This window comes from Coenobita brevimanus, chromosome 98 (assembly GCF_032717465.1).
Source record: "Coenobita brevimanus isolate Jiangsu-jjx chromosome 98, ASM3271746v2, whole genome shotgun sequence".
NCBI lineage: Eukaryota > Metazoa > Arthropoda > Malacostraca > Decapoda > Coenobitidae > Coenobita > Coenobita brevimanus.
Genome location: NC_137051.1, coordinates 10,592,352 through 10,612,224, shown reverse-complemented (window position 1 = coordinate 10,612,224; position 19,873 = coordinate 10,592,352). Strand labels below are relative to the sequence as shown.

Sequence of the window (19,873 nt, the reverse complement as noted above, 5' to 3'; positions counted from 1 at the left end):
GTGTTATTGTGCATGTTTGTGTTGAGTATTTTGTTTGTGAGGTTGTGGCAGGGGATGGCATCAAAAGCTTTGCTAATGTCTAGTGTGATTAGGAGTGTTCTGTGTGGTGGTCTAGCTGAATTCATGCCATTGAAAGCTCTCTGTGTAAGGTCTGTTAGAAGGGTGTTTGTGCAGTGTAGTGGCCTAAAGCCATGTTGTAACTGGGCTAGGGGAATGTGAGGTGTGACTAGTTGTAGTACCAGTCATTCAGTGACTTTAGAGGGGGTGCAGAAGAGTGTGATTGGGCGATGTGAGGAAGGTAACGTGGGGTCTTTGTTGGGTTTAGGGATAGTGATGATATTGCCATGCTTCCAGAAGTTGGGTATTATGTTGTGTGAGTAGCTGTAGTTTGATATGTTGGTGAGTGCTTGTATGTCTTGTGGTCCTAGGTGTTTAAGGTGAATGTTGCTTATGTTGTCTGGTCCACAGGCAGATGAGTGCTTGAGGTTGTTAATGATGTGCTTCGTCTGGTTGTCAGTGAAAGGCGTGTAGTCTGGGTATGTGGGGAACTGTCTCTTACGTCGGATGATACGTCGGTCTTCAAGATGGGGGTTTAGATGGCTGACTTGTGAAAAGTTATTGATGAGAATGTTTGCTTGTTGTTTGTTTGAGGGTATGGTGTCTGTTGCTGTGATGGCAGCGTGTGATTGTATGGTGTTGCTGTTGGAAAGTGTGATGCTGTTTAGTGTTTTGTAGAGTTTGCTGATGTTTGTTTTGTGGTCAAGTGTTTGGAGGTAATTTTTCCAGTTTTGTGTTTGCTGTTCTGATATTTTATTGTTTATTTGAGTGTTGAGTTCTTGTTTCTGTTGTATGGTGTCTTCTGTATGGGGTGTTGGGGAGTGTCACAGTGTGTCCCATTGTCTGATGAGGCCTTGAATTTCTGGTGTGAAGTTGGGGTTGTGTCTCTTTCTGTTGCCTCTAGGGATGTGTCTTTTGTTTGCATTTTGTATAATTGTACTGAAAGTGTGCAGAGCATTGTTAATGTTTGTGATGGGTGTACTGTTTAGTGTTTCAAAATGTTGTTCTGTTTCAGTTACAAAGGCCTCCCAGTTGGCTCTCTTATAATTAGTGTATGTGTGTTTGTGGCCAGGTGGGGTGATTCTGGTTTTGGTAGTGATGATGATTGGGAGGTGATCAGAACCTAGGGTTTTGACCACTCTCCATGATGTAGTGGTGGCGAGGTTTGGGGAGCAGAAGGTGATGTCTGGAGATGATGGGAGGAAGAGGGCTTGGTGTGGGATATGGGTATGTTGGTCTAAATTGTTCAGTATGAAAAGATGATCTGTCTGGGACTGTAGTACCAGCCCTCTGTCTGTGTCAGGGTTGTTGACATGCCAGGCTGACGACTTGGCGTTGAAATCACCACCCAGGATGATGTTGGGTATGTTAGTGATGTGGTGTATCTGTGGAGAGTAACTGTGTGTGGGGGACGACTGAGGGGGAATGTATGTGTTAGCGATTGTCATGTGTGATTTGTTACCAGTGCGTATTTTAATTGATTGTATTTCTGTTGTGGTGTCATGTGGGGGGACAACTGACTTTGTGTGTGAACTGGTATCTGCAAAGTTGATGGATTTGTGTACCAGGGTGATGAGTCCACCACCACCGCCGTTGGCCCGGTCTTGTCGAATTTTGGTCAAGTTATGAAATGTCCGTGTTTTCTGTGCTCTGTGTAGTTTTGTTTCTTGTAAGATGGCAATGTGTATGTTCTGTTGTTTGATGAATTGTGTCGGTTCTTGTTTTTTGGTGTTTATGCCATGTATGTTTAACTGAAGGATGTTTATGTTGTGTGTGCAATGTATGTTGGCAACAGCAGCACGGGGGGGAGGTGGTGTGGGTGAAGGGGAAGGGGTAGGAGGCATCACAGTTTGGTTACATGGTTACCACTCAGTGTAGTAACTGGTTTCCTGGTGTACAGGAAACCATTTGGACTGTCAATCAGTGTAGAGTCACCCACAGACAGATGGAAGAGGAAAGACAGAAGGAAAGAAAGACAGACGAGGAAGGAAGGAAAGAAGGAAGAGAGATGAGGGCAGTCACCCGAGAGCAGAACTACACTGAGTGAGTGGATGGTGCGTGCCTATTTTTTTAACAGACCCATTTCCACTTCCCCTTGTTACTTTTTCATAACAATGCATTTGATCTCCCAACTTATTTGCATTCTATGTGCTCAAAATTCCCTTGGGTATCAACACTCTCGCAGGACTGTCATTTTCTTTCTTTCCACCACCCTACCATGAATTATCCTATTTCTGCTTGTGCCGACAGATTGGGGTAGCACGACAACAACTCTGTTGTTTATCAACGCCCATAAACATATAAAATCTTCTGGCCACTGGTTACTTATTTAACTGCACCTAACTAACTTGGCAAATTCCATTTTGCCTCCACTTTCATTCCTACCTATATCAGTTTTCATACCTCACCATTAATATATTTGATACTGGTACAGTACATTAAAAAAAGAAGAAAAAAACAAATCCAGCTAAATCAACAAAGTTCCACTTCAGTGTCAGCAAGCAGCACACTAAAGTATTCAAAGTAACCAAAAGTAAATGAAAATAGTCCTGATATTTCAACTGACCAGCAATATGTGGAAGGTGTTGCACAAGAAGGTTATGTATCATTGAAAAACGGCGATAAGTTCGTTCACTGACAGGAAGGACGTAGCCCAGTGAGCCATCTAGAGTGGCCATCATGGTAATGTGCCGACGCTCGATGTTCTGGCCAGCACGGCGCTCCCCTGACACATCACCAACGCGACATCGGATCCTGTTGTGAAGTCAGAGGTGGGTGATTAGGGTAAAAATCTCTGAATGATTAAGTACTGAGAAATACAACTAACATGCTATGGTTACTGAGGTGGAGTAACAAATTACAGTACTGTACTGTAATTGTAAATGACAGTGGTCAGAGCAGGGGTTCTTAACTGTGTTCCTTGTCCAGATTCCCAGTTGACTGCCCATGATGTCCTTATACCCCTTTCTCCAGACTACCTAAATCATCATTACTAGTTCCATTAGGCACCAGTATGACTTCAAAAGATGCCAATAGCTTGGTCTCACTTTACATGTGGATAACTTGTGACAGAAAAGGAAAGAAAATTCATTAGGATTTTATCCTATTTATTTCCTTGTTGGAAAAACGGCAAATGACATATACAATATATCAATCATTCATTCATTCATTCAACATCTAATTCAGTGTTGCCCCATGAAAAGCACAGATGCCCGGGCCTAGGCAAGTTGGTCCTGACATTTAAGATGAGAGTGACCAGCCTCACTCATCTGAGTAGTATTACGTGAGCAATAAACCCCAACCATCCTTTGGATATAAACCTGCACCAGCTCAATCCGACTGGAGCGCCCTAATTGCCCACTAAACCACAAGACGCCATAATTTGGTTATATGGTTACCACCCAGTGTAGTAAATGGTTTCCTGGTGTACAGGACACCATTTGGCTTGTCTATCAATGTAGAGTCATCCGCAGAAAGATGGAAGAGGAAACAATGAAGGAAAGAGAGACAGAAGAGGAAGGATGGAAAAAGGGAAGGAGGACAGGAAAGGGCAGGCAACCGAGAGCAGCACTACATCGAGTGAGTGGATGGTGAGTGACCCCACTGTAGAGTCACCCGTAGAAAGAAGGAAGAGGAAAGAATGAAGGAAAAAGAGATGAAGAGGAAGGATGGAAAGAAGGAAGGAAGAGAGGAAAGGGAAGGCAACTGAGAGAAGCACTAAATTCAATGAGTGGATGGTGAGCGCCCTCACCAATCGCTTATCACATACAGTAAAACCTCACTAAAACGGATTCATTGGGGCCCAAGCCATTCTAAAAAAAAGCGAAATTCCGATAAAAGTGACAGACTTTCCCCCTGCTAACCAGGACTTTTTCCCGATACATCGGACATCAGTCCGGATCGCACCAATGGTACCGTTTTCACTACCATTAGAGCACTGTACTGTAATATACATTTCCTACGATAATCAAATGGTATAATACGTATCATATAATAATACTGTACTGTACACTGATAAACATGTCTTTTATTTACTACCTTGTGGTGAGCATAGCCGAAGTGGTCAGGCAGTCCAAACTGCTTCTGGCTTTATTGCACTTTTTCCAGTATATGAGAATTCAGTCTGCTAGCTCCTCGATTCCAATAAAAGCGAATTTCAGTCTACTGAAGTCCGTTATATTGAGGTTTTACTGTATGTGTGTGTGTGTGTGTGTGTGTATATATATATATATATATATATATATATATATATCTCCATCCATCATCCAATCCTACACTGCCCCATGAGAAGGGTAGGAGCCTGGGGCTAGGCAGTTGGTCCCAAAATTTAAGATGAGAGTGACCAGCCTCACTCATCCCTGAGTGGTATTACATAAGCAATCAACCCCAACCACCCCTTGGATATAAACCTTCACCGGCTCAATCCGACTGGAGCGAAATAATTACCCATTAAACCACCAGGTGCCAAAATTTGGTTATATGGTTACCACCTAGAATAGTAAATAGTTTCCTGGTGTACAGGAAACCATTTGGCTTGTCACTCAGTGTAAAGTCACCCACAGGCAGAAGGAAGAGGAAAGAATGAAGGAAAGAAAGACAGAAGAGGGAGTGTAAAGTTACCCGTAGGCAAAGGACAAGGAAAGAATGAAGGAAAGGAAGACAGAAGAGGATGGAAGGAAAGAAGGATGGAGGAGAGGAAAGGGCAGACACCTGACGGCAGCACTACATCGAGTGAGTGGATGGTGAGCGCCCCCACCTACCACGAACATATATATATATATGTATATATATACAGTATATATATATATATATATATATATATATATATATATATATATATATATATATATATATATATATATATATATATTTTGTGGTCAGTGGTGGCGACCATCATCCACTCGCTTGATGTAGTGCTGCCTACTTCTTCCTACACCTTTATCATTTTTTCTGTGTTTTCCCTCCTCTCTTCCTATTTCCCTCATCTTTCCTGTCACTTTTTATTACCCTTCTTTCCTTTTCAAGTGGCTTTACATTGGGTGACAAGCCTAATGGTTTCCTGTAAGCCAGGAAACAATTTACAATGCTGGGTGGTAACCACAGAACCACTTCATACAGGTTCCCTACACGTCAACAAGTGGGTTGACGGAGGGTTAGTACTTCTCTTAAAAAAAAACTTACTCAAAGACAAACAGCTGCCCGTTACAGGATAGTGGCATCCGACTGTAAGGAGACAGGTAGGTGTGATATATATTTTTTTAAATTACTCAGAGAATGGAGTCCCATACCCCCAGTTTTTTTACCCCACACCCCCAAGGGGTATCGATATCTCTAGTTACAACACACACACACACACATTGGATTACAGGGTGAAGTGGCTTCAGATGTGGTATAAGTAGTAATGTACTGTACTTTAACTATACAGTACCAAGTATGGTAAATGAACTGCATACTGACAAAATCAATACACCACATCAGTACTGCCATGACAACTTGTTTTTAACTATATATATCATCATCATCATCATAACCTAATATCACAGTACAGTGCTCCCTTAACATCCACGGGGGTTAGGCAACAGAGACATCCGCATGTTAAAAATCCACGGATATCTGTTGCCCCCCTTAAAAACACCCCTGGACCCCCCTTAACCTTTTGGCTGCAACGGCTTTGATGACAACGTACTGACTGTGGTCACTGCAGAGAAACTGGAAAAAAATTGTGTGTTTTCAACTCATGTTTTAATCCACTTATCGTTAATCTTGGGAACTAAAATTTTTGTCAGACAAACGTCAATCTTTCTACCATCGTTTGCAACAAACTGCATGTCCGTAGGCACTCCAAACACGGAGAACAGTTTTAGAGAATACAAGGTATGTTTTGACTGTCTGATGCAGGAAACAGCCCAGGGATGAGGTGGAAATTTTCGCCCAACCACACGATTTTTTCCATACAAAATAGGGTTACAGCCACGTTACCTCATCACAGTAATTCCAATAATAATAATAATAATAATAACAATAATAATAATAATAAAACACTTCTAGCCAGTCTCCAATGATTTTGTTACAACATTCCAGAGTTTACATTAGACTTTAGCGAAACAGTAACGATGTGAGGAAAATCATTACAAACTTTATAAATGATTTTTATTACCATTTACTTTTATAAAGCTTACTGATATGATGTCATAAGTCCTTTTATAGCATAGCCAGCAGTTTGCAACCGCAAAAATGTTTGCTAGCTAATGCGCTTAGCATCGTGACGACTCTGATCATCGTAAAAATATCACTAAATTACTTGTATTTTATCACAGTAATTCACAATATAATATAAAATAGCACTTTCAGCCACTCTCGTATGATTTCCATGCAATTTGAGTGCGTATTGCTTCGTATTACAGTAATTACGAAAGTGAGAGGGGGGGGGGAGCGCAGCAAACCAGTTTAGACCAGCTCATTGATGGGTAAGAGAGATGGGGGGGGGCAGCAAACTGGTTTAGACTAGCTCATCAAGGGTATGTGTACATGTATGCATTTCTGTACATATCCTATTATTTAGTACGAGGTAATTGTTGGTGGTTGGTGGTGGCGACCATCATCCTCTCACTTGATGTAGTGCTGCCTACTTCTTCCTTCACCTTTACCACTCTTTTTTTTTTGTCTGTCCCCTCTCTTCCAATTTCTCTCCATCATCCACTCACTTGATGTTGTGCGGCTTACTTCTGCCTCCACCATTATCACTATTTTTGTGTCTGCCCTCTTCTCTTCCAATTTCTCCCATCATTCCTGTCACATTTTATTACTACTCTTTCCATTTCAGGTGGCTTTACACTGAGTGACAAGCCAAATGGTTTCCTGTAAATCAGGAAATCATTTACAACGCTAGGTGGTAACCATATAACCAACCCATACGTGTTCCCTACACGTCAACAAGTGGGTTGGTAGAGGGTTAGTGCACCTCCCTGTAAAACAACTACCTCAAAAGACTAACGGCCACCTCTTACGGGATTATGGCATCCTGCAACAGATAGATAGATAATTGTCATGTTTAAAAGTTTAACCCCTAAAGTTGGAGTCGCTCATCCACCAAATGAATTTTTCCCCATAAGTTATTGTACCAATTAGTGCGATATCAAACAGTGCTCTCTCTCACACATCCACCATATGGGAGCATTAATTGGGGCCAAGGTGTCTTTACAAATAATACAGTAATAAGGGCAAGAAAAGCTAAAAACAGTTAAAATTTTCACTTTACTTGTTCTCGGCGATGGGAAGAGGGTCATAAGGTGTTTCAACCATTACCAGCTGATTTTCGATTAGCCAATGATGGAGGCTCTTACACACAAAGCTTTGGTATGACCAACCAATCACGGAGCTTTCCCTTTGTATCAGCTAGTAAACACAAGAAAGCCCTTCGCTGCCAAGATTGCAAAGGAGAACATGGAAGAAAAGAAATACTCCCAGCCCATCCTAACTTTTCGCCTGATGAACTGATGGCATTAATAAATGAAGTGGCCAAAAAGAAGAGTGTTATATTCGATTCACTGGATAATGCCATCACTAAAACAGCAACGAACTGTGCCTGGGATAATGTTACATTTGCAGTGAACAGTGTCTGCAGAGTTCAACGAGATAAAATGCTTTAGTGAATCCTGCCCCGGTACTGCATCCACCAGTGGATATTTAAAACCGTTTATGTTATTTCCACCCACTGATAATTACAACAATGTATGTTAAAAACACGATGTTAAGGGATGACTGTAGCAGAGAATGGCCTCAACTAAAGTGCACACCTGCTACTGTCAGGGCGCTGCTTTAAAGAAACTGTACTATAGATGAACAGGAAAAACATAGTACAGGCATATCTGCTTCTGGTCACACAGCCAAAATCATGCACTTTCTCTTAAATATCTACTTTGTCAAGACACAAATGATATAATAATGTCCTATACACACAAAAAACACATACAAACAACGCACACACATCCCATACACAACACACACACATGAGCCCTAACTGGAGTGCCATCTTGCTAAGCTTGAGCTGCAATAAATCTGTCCCTGACCATGTCTCGGGGGAAGGAGTCATAGTTTTATCTATTTAAAAAAATAAATAAATAAAAAATAAACTACTGTAATAATAATGATAAAAACAGCCACGGTATATTTTGAAAACTGAGAACAATGAAGTAGAAAATGGGAAAATACATGAGCAGAAGCTATCAACAGAATGCTAGCTGGAATGGATTATACATCCATTCAGTCATCAAGCCCTTCAAATTCTCAGCTCCAGTTCACAATCTACAACATTCACAAAAAGGGCAGCCCAGTCAGGCAATTTCTTAGATACATCACCATTTACAGTATATATGCTATACTGAAAATATGGTAATGTATCTAAGAAACATCGCCATTCATAAATTATAGGCTACACTGAAAATGACCCCTCTGTAACAGTGGCCAAGTTGGCCCCTCCCACTTCAAGTTCACCACGTTCTAGTTAATCTTATCTGCAATAAGTTTATGAACGATTCATCTGAGTGGTAAGAGGCAGTTTCACTATCACAAAAATTCATATCATCCACAGGAAGCTGACAAGAACATAGAGATTTTTTGCATCCCACAGAAATCAACTGATGTGCAAGCCATTTCCTAAGCATGAGTGAATTTTTCCAACAAAATTCTTTTTCCTACACTGATTCCTGAAACTAAACTTTTATGTACTGTAATACCAACATGCCTAGCCCCAGACTCCTACACTCCTCATGGGGCAACAAAGGATTGGATGATGATGAAAGCATCTGACAGGCTGAATCTAACTGGCCAAAACTGAATCTAACTGGCCAACCTACCTCTGTAAACTACTCCCAGTTCTCCTATATCAATCCAATTTATCCATCCATCCATCATCTAGTCCTACGTTGCCCCATGAGAAGCGTAGGAGCCTGGGGATAGGAAAGTTGGTCATGGCATTTACGATGAGAGTGACCAGCCTCACTCATCCCTCAGTGGCATTACATGAGCAATAAACCCCAACCACCCTTTGGATATAAACCTTCACCGGCTCAATCCGATTGGAGCACCTTTATTACCCACTAAACCACCAGGAGCCAAAATTTGGTTATATGGTTACCACCCAGCATAGTAAATGGTTTCCTGGTGTACAGGAAACCATTTGGCTTGTCACTCAGTGTAGAGTCACCCACAGGCAGAAAGAGGAAAGAATGAAGGAAAGACACAAGAGGAAGTGTAAAGTCACCCACAGGCAGAAGAAAGAGGAAAGAATGAAGGAAAGACAGAAGAGGATGGAAGGAAAGAAGGATGGAGGAGAGGAAAGGGCAGAAACCCAAGAGCAGCACTACATCAAGTGAGTGGATGGTGAGCACCCCCACCTACCAAAAATCAATCCAATTTACTGGTCAATAAATACAGAAATGACTCGGCTCGAGACTGGTGATTAGTAAAGTCAGTCTCTAGATGATGATGGGCATACCGCTGATGTTGAGTTTCTTTGGGGTTCATTGAACAATAATGCAGACCATCGTCCTGTAGAGCTGATACTTACTGGACTTCCATACAGAAAATGTGGACATATAAAATGGTGGCAGTTTCGACTTATTTGGAGTTGCCACTTACTACTTTAGTTATTTACTGAATTAAAACTACGGTTCATTACTTCACGAAATAAATAACATAAACACAGCTTCGTTACCTTACTTTAGTTTTATATAAAAACTACTATACAACATTAATGTTACTGGACCTCTCTCTGTTTTTTTCCTGGAAAGGTCCACATCCACAGATGCTAACTTGTGAATTTTAATATAAATTACTACCTTCATACATTATATTCATTATTTTATCCCACTTTATACAAATTACACACATTTACAGTACAACTGTCTAGGACATCAGGTGCAGTAGCAGTTTGTGTAATAGTATTTATAAGGGACCATTTGCCATTCAAGGTACTAGTTCTTGTTTCAAAACCAATGTGGTGGTTAAAGTCTGTGCTTCTAACTTATGATAATTATTTCTAAGAGATACGCATTTACCGCTCACAAGCAGGACCTCTCAATGGGGGAAAAGCTCATGCATTTGGCCCAATGTTTCTGGCATTCCTCCAAGCAGGGTCAACTCATGTGCCTTTTGCACTATTAAGTCTGCACAATAATCATTTTTAGGTAGCAAACTAGGATGCCTGGTTTGGAGAGGTAAATCAGATTTCATAGTTCCACCCCAGCAAGAGATAAGACTCTCTATCAGCTTGTTATTGCTGGGGTGCCTGGGCATAAAAAGTCAGGTACCTCTCCATAATGCTTTCATTGCACATTTTTACCCAATATTATGTGGACTCTGTTTCCTCTAACCCATCCCTTTTCTTCAGGAATCCAGTAACAATTTTGTAAGTATTGAGGAGCTTCCTCAATGAAGAGAATCTGATAATATCTATTATACTTGGCTCAGGCATTACAAATGGATCCAGGCTTACTGTATTGACCTTTATCCTTCCCTGCTACAATATCAACACAAAATACAGCTCACAAACAATCCACTGTACCCACACTGCAATGCAGCCCCCTCTCACCAAAACACAATTACTCACCTTATGCGCCACACCATCACAACACCATTCTTCAATACAACCTCTACAAAAGACCTCCAGAATCAACTAGATCTTGTGGCCAGTTTCCTGGTGGTCTTATGACTTAAGGCACGTCAACCTGATGTGCCCCATAAGGCTCTACTTCCACTGGGTGGCTGTAGCTTCTACACTGCTGCTCAAGGAACAGCAAATGGTCACCTGCCTTAAATTTCTGGACTGAGTAGTCTAGCCTGGGACATAACACTCCTTATAGGGCAATCCTGGACTGGAGATGACTAGATTGATAGTTTTACAAGGAATATCTCAGTAAAACAGAAAAACAAATGCAGATATGCAAACTAATGAAAAAAATCCAATCTATACTCATCAGAACTGCAAATAATGTGGTATATATATATATATATATATATATATATATATATATATATATATATATACAGTATATCTATCTATTGCCAGATGCCTCAATCATGTTTGGGGTGGCCACAAACAAATCGCCTCCAAGTTGCCCTGTCCCTCGCCATTTCACTGCCCTGCTCCCAACTCACACCCCCCTCTCTCATATACCTCTCCACCCCATCCCTCCATCTCATCTTTGGCCTCCCCCTCCCTCTTCCCCCCTCCATCTCACTCACATACACTCTCTTCATCAGTCTTTCACCCTCCATCCTCTCCACATGGCCAAACCACCTCAGTGTGTTCCTCATAACGCTTCCTATCACATCCACATCCACACCACAATGCTCCTTTATATCCTCATTCGTCAGCCTGTCTCTCCATGTGACTCCACAGGCTCCTCTTAAATAACTCATTTCCACTGCTCTCACTCTTGACTTGTGTCCTTCCAACAACGTCCAAGCTTCACTTCCATGCGTTAGAGTTGGTATCACAATACTGTCATGTAGTAACATTTTTCACTTCCATGCTCACTTCCCTGTTTCTTATCACTGCTTTTAAAGAACCAGCAACCTTTCTTCCCTGCTGTACCCTTTCAAGCACTTCACCCTCCAAATCTCCATCCTTACTCATCACACTACCCAAGTACTTAACCCTTTAACCACGGGTGTCATCCCAGAATGACATTGCAAAAACTGGACCAAACCGCGGGTGTCATTCTTTCACTCCAGCCGACCCTAACCTCCCCCCCCCCTGGGCCCCCACCTCCCACCCCCTGGGCCCCCCACCCCACCCCGGACCAAACACGCATCAGTATCTGTCCAGCTGTGTGAGTGACAACATTGCTGATGTGGCAGTGAAGTGCAGGCAATTACAGTGCCTTTTACCTGCCTCAGTGAACACAGAGTGGGTGTTTATCGTATGTACAGTGTTCATATATGTTTATAGTATTATTATCAGAACGAGGTTGGCATTTGGTAATGGTGTGTGAGCGAAAAATAATGATTACAACACCGCTGATATGGCAGTGAAGTGCGGGCAATTAGAGTGCCTTTTACCTGCCTCAGTGAACACAGAGTGGGTGTTTATCGTATGTGCAGTGTTCATATATGTTTATAGTATTATTATCAGAATGAGGTTGGCATTTGGTAATGGTGTGTGAGCGAAAAATAGTGATTACAACACCGCTGATGTGGCAGTGAAGTGCGGGCAATTACAGTGCCTTTTACCTGCCTCAGTGAACACAGAGTGGGTTGGATGAATCACTCTTGCGTGATAATCAAAGACGGTGAATAAAACCCACACTTGTAGACGAAGAATATAATTACCAAACAGTTTCGGTGGACACTGCCACCATCTTCAGTGGTCAAGATAGTGAGAGGGAGTGACATACTGACTATACAAGGGTTCCTTTTTATGCGTGTGTGTGTGGAATGGTGGGGATTGTAAGCGGGGATTAACCCAAGGGGGATTTTGGGGGGGACATTACCGGACAGGTCAGGTGTAATTCCTATCTGACCTTACCTGTGTCGTAGCAGGAAGGGACATTTCCACTGGGGACCTCATTATAGGATCTAGCTTGTACATACCTTCACTAAGGTTGAAATTCTCGTATTTCTGGATACACATGGCTTCAATAATCTTTCGTTTCCGAAAGTCATGACTTCTATACATAAAATGGCTACCTTGCCAGTCAATTCTGTGGTTGGCTTCACAAACATGGTTAAATATTGAATTATTTAAATTACATGTTCTTATGGCATACTTGTGTTCCTTAATCCGTGTTTCCAAACTACGACCTGTTTCTCCTAGGTATACCTCCACCATCAGAGCAATGTTAGTAAAGAACAAATGTACAACATATTCAGAAGCAGGCATATATAAAATTCCTTGCAAAGATTGTGAACTAGTTTACATAGGAGAAACAGGTCGAAGTTTGGAAACACGGATTAAGGAACACAAGTATGTCATAAGAACATGTAATTTAAATAATGCAATATTTAACCATGTTTGTGAAGCCAACCACAGAATTGACTGGCAAGGTAGCCATCTATTGTATAGAAGTCATGACTTTCGGAAACAAAAGATTATTGAAGCCATGTGTATCCAGAAATACGAGAATTTCAACCTTAGTGAAGGTATGTACAAGCTAGATCCTATAATGAAGTCCCTAGTGGAAAGGTCCCTTCCTGCTACGACACAGGTAAGGTCAGATAGGAATTACACCTGACCTGTCCGGTAACGTCCCCCCCAAAATCCCCCTTGGGTTAATCCCCGCTTACAATCTACCCCACCCCACCTCACCTTTACCCCACCATTCCACACACACACGCATAAAAAGGAACCCTTGTATAGTCAGTATGTCACTCCCTCTCACTATCTCGACCACTGAAGATGGTGGCAGTGTCCACCGAAACTGTTTGGTAATTATATTCTTCGTCTACAAGTGTGGGTTTTATTCACCGACAGAGTGGGTGTTTATCGTATGTGCAGTGTTCATATATGTTTATATTATTATTATCAGAATGAGGTTGGCATTTGGTAATGGTGTGTGAGCGAAAAATAGTGATTTTAGAACGCTCACTTCTAATGGCACTGCCCATCCAGTGATAGTCAACGAAATCATGAAACCTACATCATTGCAAAGCCGAAGGTTAGTACTTTCTAATGGTACCTTATTTTTCGCTCTAGATTTATTCTGTGCAGAGTTATAAAGGTTTAAAGTTTGTTTACATTTTGGCTGGAACCCCCGCGGGAGAGGCCAGTCGGGGCAAAACAATGCCGGCGGTTAAAGGGTTAAACGTACTCACATTTCCCAATTCCTCACCATCCAACCTCGCTGTACATTCACTGACTTCACCTCTCTCAAAGACCATCACTTTACTCTTCCCTACATTCACCTTTAGATTCCGTTTCTTATACACTCTCCCAAACTCATCCACCAAGCCTTGCAGCTCCCCTTCGTCTTCACTCAACAACACAGTATCATCTGCAAACAACAGTACAGGGAGTTTCCAAACACTATCCTCTCTCACCAGGGCCACTCCAACATCCACTACCCTACCTTGTACCTCTTTAATTACCCCATCCATGTACAGATTGAACAACCATGGAGACATGACACATCCCTGTTTCAACCCAACCTTCAAAGAGAAAAATTCACTTAGTTCACCATCCACACGCACTGCAGCCTTAGCACCATCATACATACTCGTCACAGCATTCAACAACTTCCCATCTACTCCATATATTCTTAATACTTTCCACAATCCTTGTCTATCCACCCTGTCATATGCTTTCTCCAAATCCATGAAAGCCACATACAACTTCTTTCCCTTCTCTAGAAACTTTTCCACTAAAGATCTAAGAATGAATATCTGATCTACACAACCTCTTCCCTTCCTAAAGCCTCCCTGTTCTTCTCCAACTAATTCCTCTGTTCTTTCTCTAACTCTGTCAATAAGTATCCTACCATACACTTTTCCTATTATACTAAGAAGACAAATGCCCCTATGATTACCACACACTTCTTTTTCCCCTTTTCCTTTGTACAAGGGAATAATTATACCTGACTTCCAATCCTCCGGGACGCTACCTTCTTCCCAGGCCAATCTGCACATCTTCCACATCCATTCTACTACTATCTCTCCCCCATGCTTCAGCATTTCATCACACACTCCATCAATTCCTGGGGCTTTCCCCAATTTAACTTTCTTCATTGCTTCCACAACTTCTATCCTACTGATTTCTTCCTGTCTTCTCATCTCCTTCCTTCTCCCAGCCATTCCCCAGCCACTTATACTCGCATTACTTCCATCCTGTATGTTCAACAATTTCTTAAAGTGTTCTCTTCATCCGCTCACTTTTTCTCCCTTCTCCACTAGTAATCTACCATTTTTATCTTTCACTCCCCTGCTAACCTCACTTCCACCCTGTCTTACTCTCTTCACCTCTTTCCAGAACATTTTCTTACAGTCCCTCCACTTTACACTCAAATTCCTTCCAAATTCCTCATCAACTCTCTTCTTACTCTCTCTTACTAATCTTTTCACCTCTCTCTTTCTTTCTACATATAACTCTCTCTTCCGCCTCTCAACTTCTTCCACGCCCCTATTTCTCATCCATTCATTGTATGCTTTCTTCTTTTGTGCCACAGCCTGTCTCACCTCTTCAGTCCATCACTCTGTTCCTTGCACCCCCCTCCGTCTTCTATTCACCCCACAAACCACATCACATGCTGCACATATTTCTTCTGTAAATATCCTGCACACACCTTCCACGTCCCCCATCTGCTCCAATTCATATTTGCCTAATCGTTCCTCCACTTCTCTCTTATACTCTGCCTTTTTCTCATCCTCTTGTAATCTTTCCACTCTCCTTGCAACTACTCCTTCCTCTCGTCTTTCCCTTCTTCTATTCCTCCATCTTACTTGGATCCTAATTCTGGCCACCACCAAGTAGTGGTCAGAAAGTCCACTCCCCGAACCTCTATAAGCTCTTGCATCCATTACACATCTTCGCATCCTTTCATCCATACACACATAATCAATCATTGCCTTCCTTTCATTCAGTTCACCACCCACCCTTCTCATCACTCGCCATGTATACCTGTGGATCATTTTATGCTTGAAGAGGGTATTGGCTATCACCAACCCCCTCTCAGCACAAATGTCCACTAACGCACTGCCATTCTCATCTATCTCAGCAGGCACACCCCACTCACCAACTATTCCATCCACCTTCACATTCCCTACTTTATAGATACTGTATATATATATATATATATATATAATTTTTAATGCAAGAAGAAGGAACCAAAGGCCAGAAGTCTGAAAGATTGTTCCAAGAAAAAAACAAAAACAAGATAACAGAGAGCTAAATTCAAGATCTGTTCATTTTGGGATGCCCAGACACACTGCGCTTGAAAGACTGGTCATGGGCAGTACGAAATATGGACAGAGGAAGACCTGTTGCATGCATGAAGGACTGGGAGTAACTGTTAACTCTCGTATTAGAGAGTTGGAGAGAAAAAAGGATGAGGGATTGCTGCTTGATAGGTGCTATGTGCCTGCTGTAGTGGTGGAGGGATGCAAACAGACAATTCAGAGGAACAGTGACCACTGAAGTAGCGACAGAAAAGAAATAAAGATGCAACAGTGTGGCAAAGAGACAGAGGTTGAAGGGAGTCAGTAAGAGGAGGAGAGTTAATGAGATGAAAAGCCTTTGACTCCTTGTTGAGAAGAGCTGTATGTGGGAAATATCCCCACACATGAGAGCTGTACTCTACACAAGGGCGAATAAAACCCATGAATAAAGTCAACAACTGTGCAGGTATGAATATTTATATAGCATGTGATAGTAAACACTTGCCTCATGATATGAAATGGAAAATACTTACCAGTATTGCATTAACATTCACCGGTTAAATCATGAGTATAAAAGAAATCATTTGCTTGGAGGAGGGTTGGTGCCCCTCCCTGTAAATCAACTAACTCAAAGACAAAAGGGCACCCCTTACAGGATTGTGGCATCTGGCTATAGATAAGACAGAGAGAGAGAGCTGAAAATCACTAGTTCACAACAATCTCTGTTACCCCCTTCACCACAAAGATATCTTCTTAATTTCATTACAGCAAATGCCTGATGCTTTTATGGTTTTATTCAGCTAAGGTTTGGAGCTAGCAGATCCAATGTTTGACCCTAGTTGATGCTGCTAATGTGAGCAAGGCAATAGGCAGGATGCAGGTGGGTAAGGCTGCAGGTGTGTCTGGGTTGACTGCTTATATGTTGAAAGCCTCATGACCTGATAAATACGATTATATATGAGTGTGTTTTCCCAGATGACTGGCTGAAGAACGTAATTGTAAATGTGTACATGGGGAAGGATGATCCCCTGGAAAGAGGAAATTATAGAGGCATAAGGCTTTTAGACTACATAATGAAGGTAATGGAGAGAGTTATAGAAGGTATGATTAGAGAGTGAATATTGATGAGATGCAGTTTGGGTTTATGGCAGGGAAAGGGAGCACTGATGCAAGATTCACTGTTTGACAGCTTCAGGAAAAATATATAGGAAAGAGAAGGAAACTGTACTTTGTTTTTGTTGATTTGGTGAAGGCCACTGACAGAATCCCTCAAGATGTGGTGAGGTGGGCAATGAGAAAGCTTGAAATCGAGGAGTGGCTGGTTGGGGTCATTACAGCCATTAATTTGGGTGCTCACACCCAGGTACGGGTGAATGGAGATCTGAATGATGAGTTTTCCATGAATGTTGGTGTGCATCAGGGGGTCAGTCCTGAGCCCCTTGTAGTTTATCATGTTACTTGAAGTCCTCTCACATGACTTCAGAAATGGACTCCTGTGGGATATATTGTATGCTGATGATTTGGTGTTGGTTGCAGAGAATAAGGGGAAGGCAGAGGAAAGATTTAGGAAGTGGAGAGATGGTATGGGGCACAAGGCCTTATGAGTAAATGCAGATAAAAGCAATGGTATCTAGGTCTGGGGGTGGTACTATCAAAGAAGAGGGAGAGTGGCCATGTGTGATTTGTCACAAGGGAGTAGGAAGTAATTCCATCTTATGAAGTGTTTGTGATAAGTGGGTGCATAAGAGATATGGTGGTATTAGAGGTAGACTGCGAGATAAAGCTGATTTCATGTGTGCGGTGTGTCGGGGAGACCATGTGGATATTGCCAGGTGCGAAAGGATTGAACTTGCTGGTGAGTCTCGTGACTGTGTGGAAGAGTTTTTGTTATCTGAGAGATATGTTATGCACTGGGGGTGGGGCTGGAGCAAGCTCTGTGGCTACAGTGAGGAGTGGTTGGAAGAAATTCAGAGAGCTGTTGCCTCTCTTGACACTGAGAGGGTTTTCCCTCTGTGCTAAGGGATCTTTGTATGCGGCATGTGTTAGGAGCGTAATGATGTATGGTAGTGACATCTGAGCAGTAAAGGAAGAGGATATTCATAGGCTCAAATGTACAGAAATGGCAATGATTAGGTGGATGTGCAGTGGATTCTTGAGTGCAAGGCCTTGAGGGGGGGAGGGGGGGGGCAGACTTACAATGGAAGGGTTGAGAGGTAGGATGGGACTGAAGTGTATTGGTGTTATGATAAGGAGAGGTAGACTGGGATGGTTTGGGCATGCGGAGAGGATGGGGGATGATAACTTGGTGGAGAATGCGAGAAGTGATAACTTTTGGGGGTAGGATAGTAAGAGGTAGACCGAGAAAGACCTGGGACGAGGTCATTGAGCTTGACCTCAGGGTTATGGGACTAAATAGGGAAGCTGCCAGAGAACTGAGCAGCATGGAAAGCTGTCATAAGGTGACCAAGGCCAACGCATGCAAGCAAGTTGGAGCCTTCAAAAACGAAAATGAACACGAAGGAAAGACCCCCTTGTATTAAATTTTTTTTTTCTTAAATAAATCTTCTCATGTGGTTACTTTAGTGACTCAATATTATATTGCTACCTACCTGAAAAATGAGTTAACATGGGAACCCAAGTGGAAGTCACCCTTCCTGATGAGTCGTGTGCCACCATTACTTTCATGTGACTCAGGGTTGTATGTGAACACCACCAGATTCTTGTCAACATCACTGCATATAAAGGCCAAAGCAGTGTTGTCCACCAAGTACTGCACACCATATACCTGCAATGGCTTCTGGTCCTGGTGGAGAAAGTAAATACTCATGAAAACAGCAATTATTATGACAAGATTGGTCCTGGAGAAAATAAATAATCAAGATAGCAGAGACTGTTATGACAATTCTGATCCTGATGGAAAAATGAATGATTAACCCCTAATACACGGCCAATGGACAGCCAACCCCCCCTGGGTGGCGGCGTTCGATCGCGGTCTGAGTACCTGTAGGAAAATATTAGCCAAAAATCAGAGATTAACCCTAGAACATTATACTTGGTATGGCAGATAGTACTTACATTCAGCTTTCTCCAGAGACAGGTGTTGAGCCTTCGTGGACTACCCAAGGACGTGTGGAGACTTGCAAAGTTGGGTAACAAAATCTTCACTTTCACACCTCCAGCAACCCGGCTTCCCCTCTACCACAGCCTCATTCTATCACAGTAAACTTTATACTACAACGTACAGGTAGTTTGGAATCCGTATTTGTACAATAAACACTGAAAATAAGGCTAAAATCAACGAAGCGTACGGCCAACATGCAGCGCGGCGGCGGTCTTCCTGTCACTCAACAAACATTTCCATTTTCACAGCTAAAAACACGTATACTACATTATTTTCAATCATATTGCAGTAATCACTCTAATATCCGGATGCCCAATAACCGAACATCCCCACTACCCGGACATAATCGTCCTGGGATCCAACATCCCCCCCCCCCAAAAAAAAAAAAATTCCCGTCTGTAATTTGAACTTACCGCGCGCGCCGCGGGAGAGCATTGTTTAGGCGCGTCATTCCTCCGATGTCCAACAGAGCGCCGCTGCATCCTCCCCACATTCCACCTGTCTCTCACCGCGAGTGCACGCTCGTCGTAATGGCTGCCCACGTGATCGCTTTTGTGGTGGTGCCCTACCTGCTGTAGGGCCTCCTGCTGCTCTCGGGCCTCCTCTTAGTGTGTGTGATGATGGCCCCGCCACCTGAGAAAAGGAAGAGAGTGGTGTTGACTCTGGAGAAGAAGAGGGAGATATTGGAGAAAGTAGATGCGGGGTGGTCTTCTTCCCGCATTCTCCGCGAGTTTAACCTGGCCCAGTCTACTTTGTTCGATATCAAGAGGTCCCGAGACAAACTCATGCAGTACACAGCTGACTTCTCGTCAAGAAGCAAACGCA

The 19,873-nt window shown here is 42.5% G+C and overlaps 1 protein-coding gene across 1 annotated transcript in view; it reads right to left on the bottom strand.

Annotated features, from left to right (window-relative positions):
• Cpsf160 (cleavage and polyadenylation specificity factor subunit 1) overlaps nt 1–19,873 on the bottom strand; it is a 265,363-nt gene that overhangs the window by 10,894 nt on the left and 234,596 nt on the right. The window contains exons 23-24 of the mRNA XM_080283825.1: nt 18,537–18,730; nt 2,624–2,811 (exon numbers count right to left, since the gene is read on the bottom strand). Of these exons, the coding sequence (XP_080139951.1) occupies nt 2,624–2,811; nt 18,537–18,730 (382 nt within the window). The remainder of the gene's footprint in view (nt 1–2,623; nt 2,812–18,536; nt 18,731–19,873) is intronic.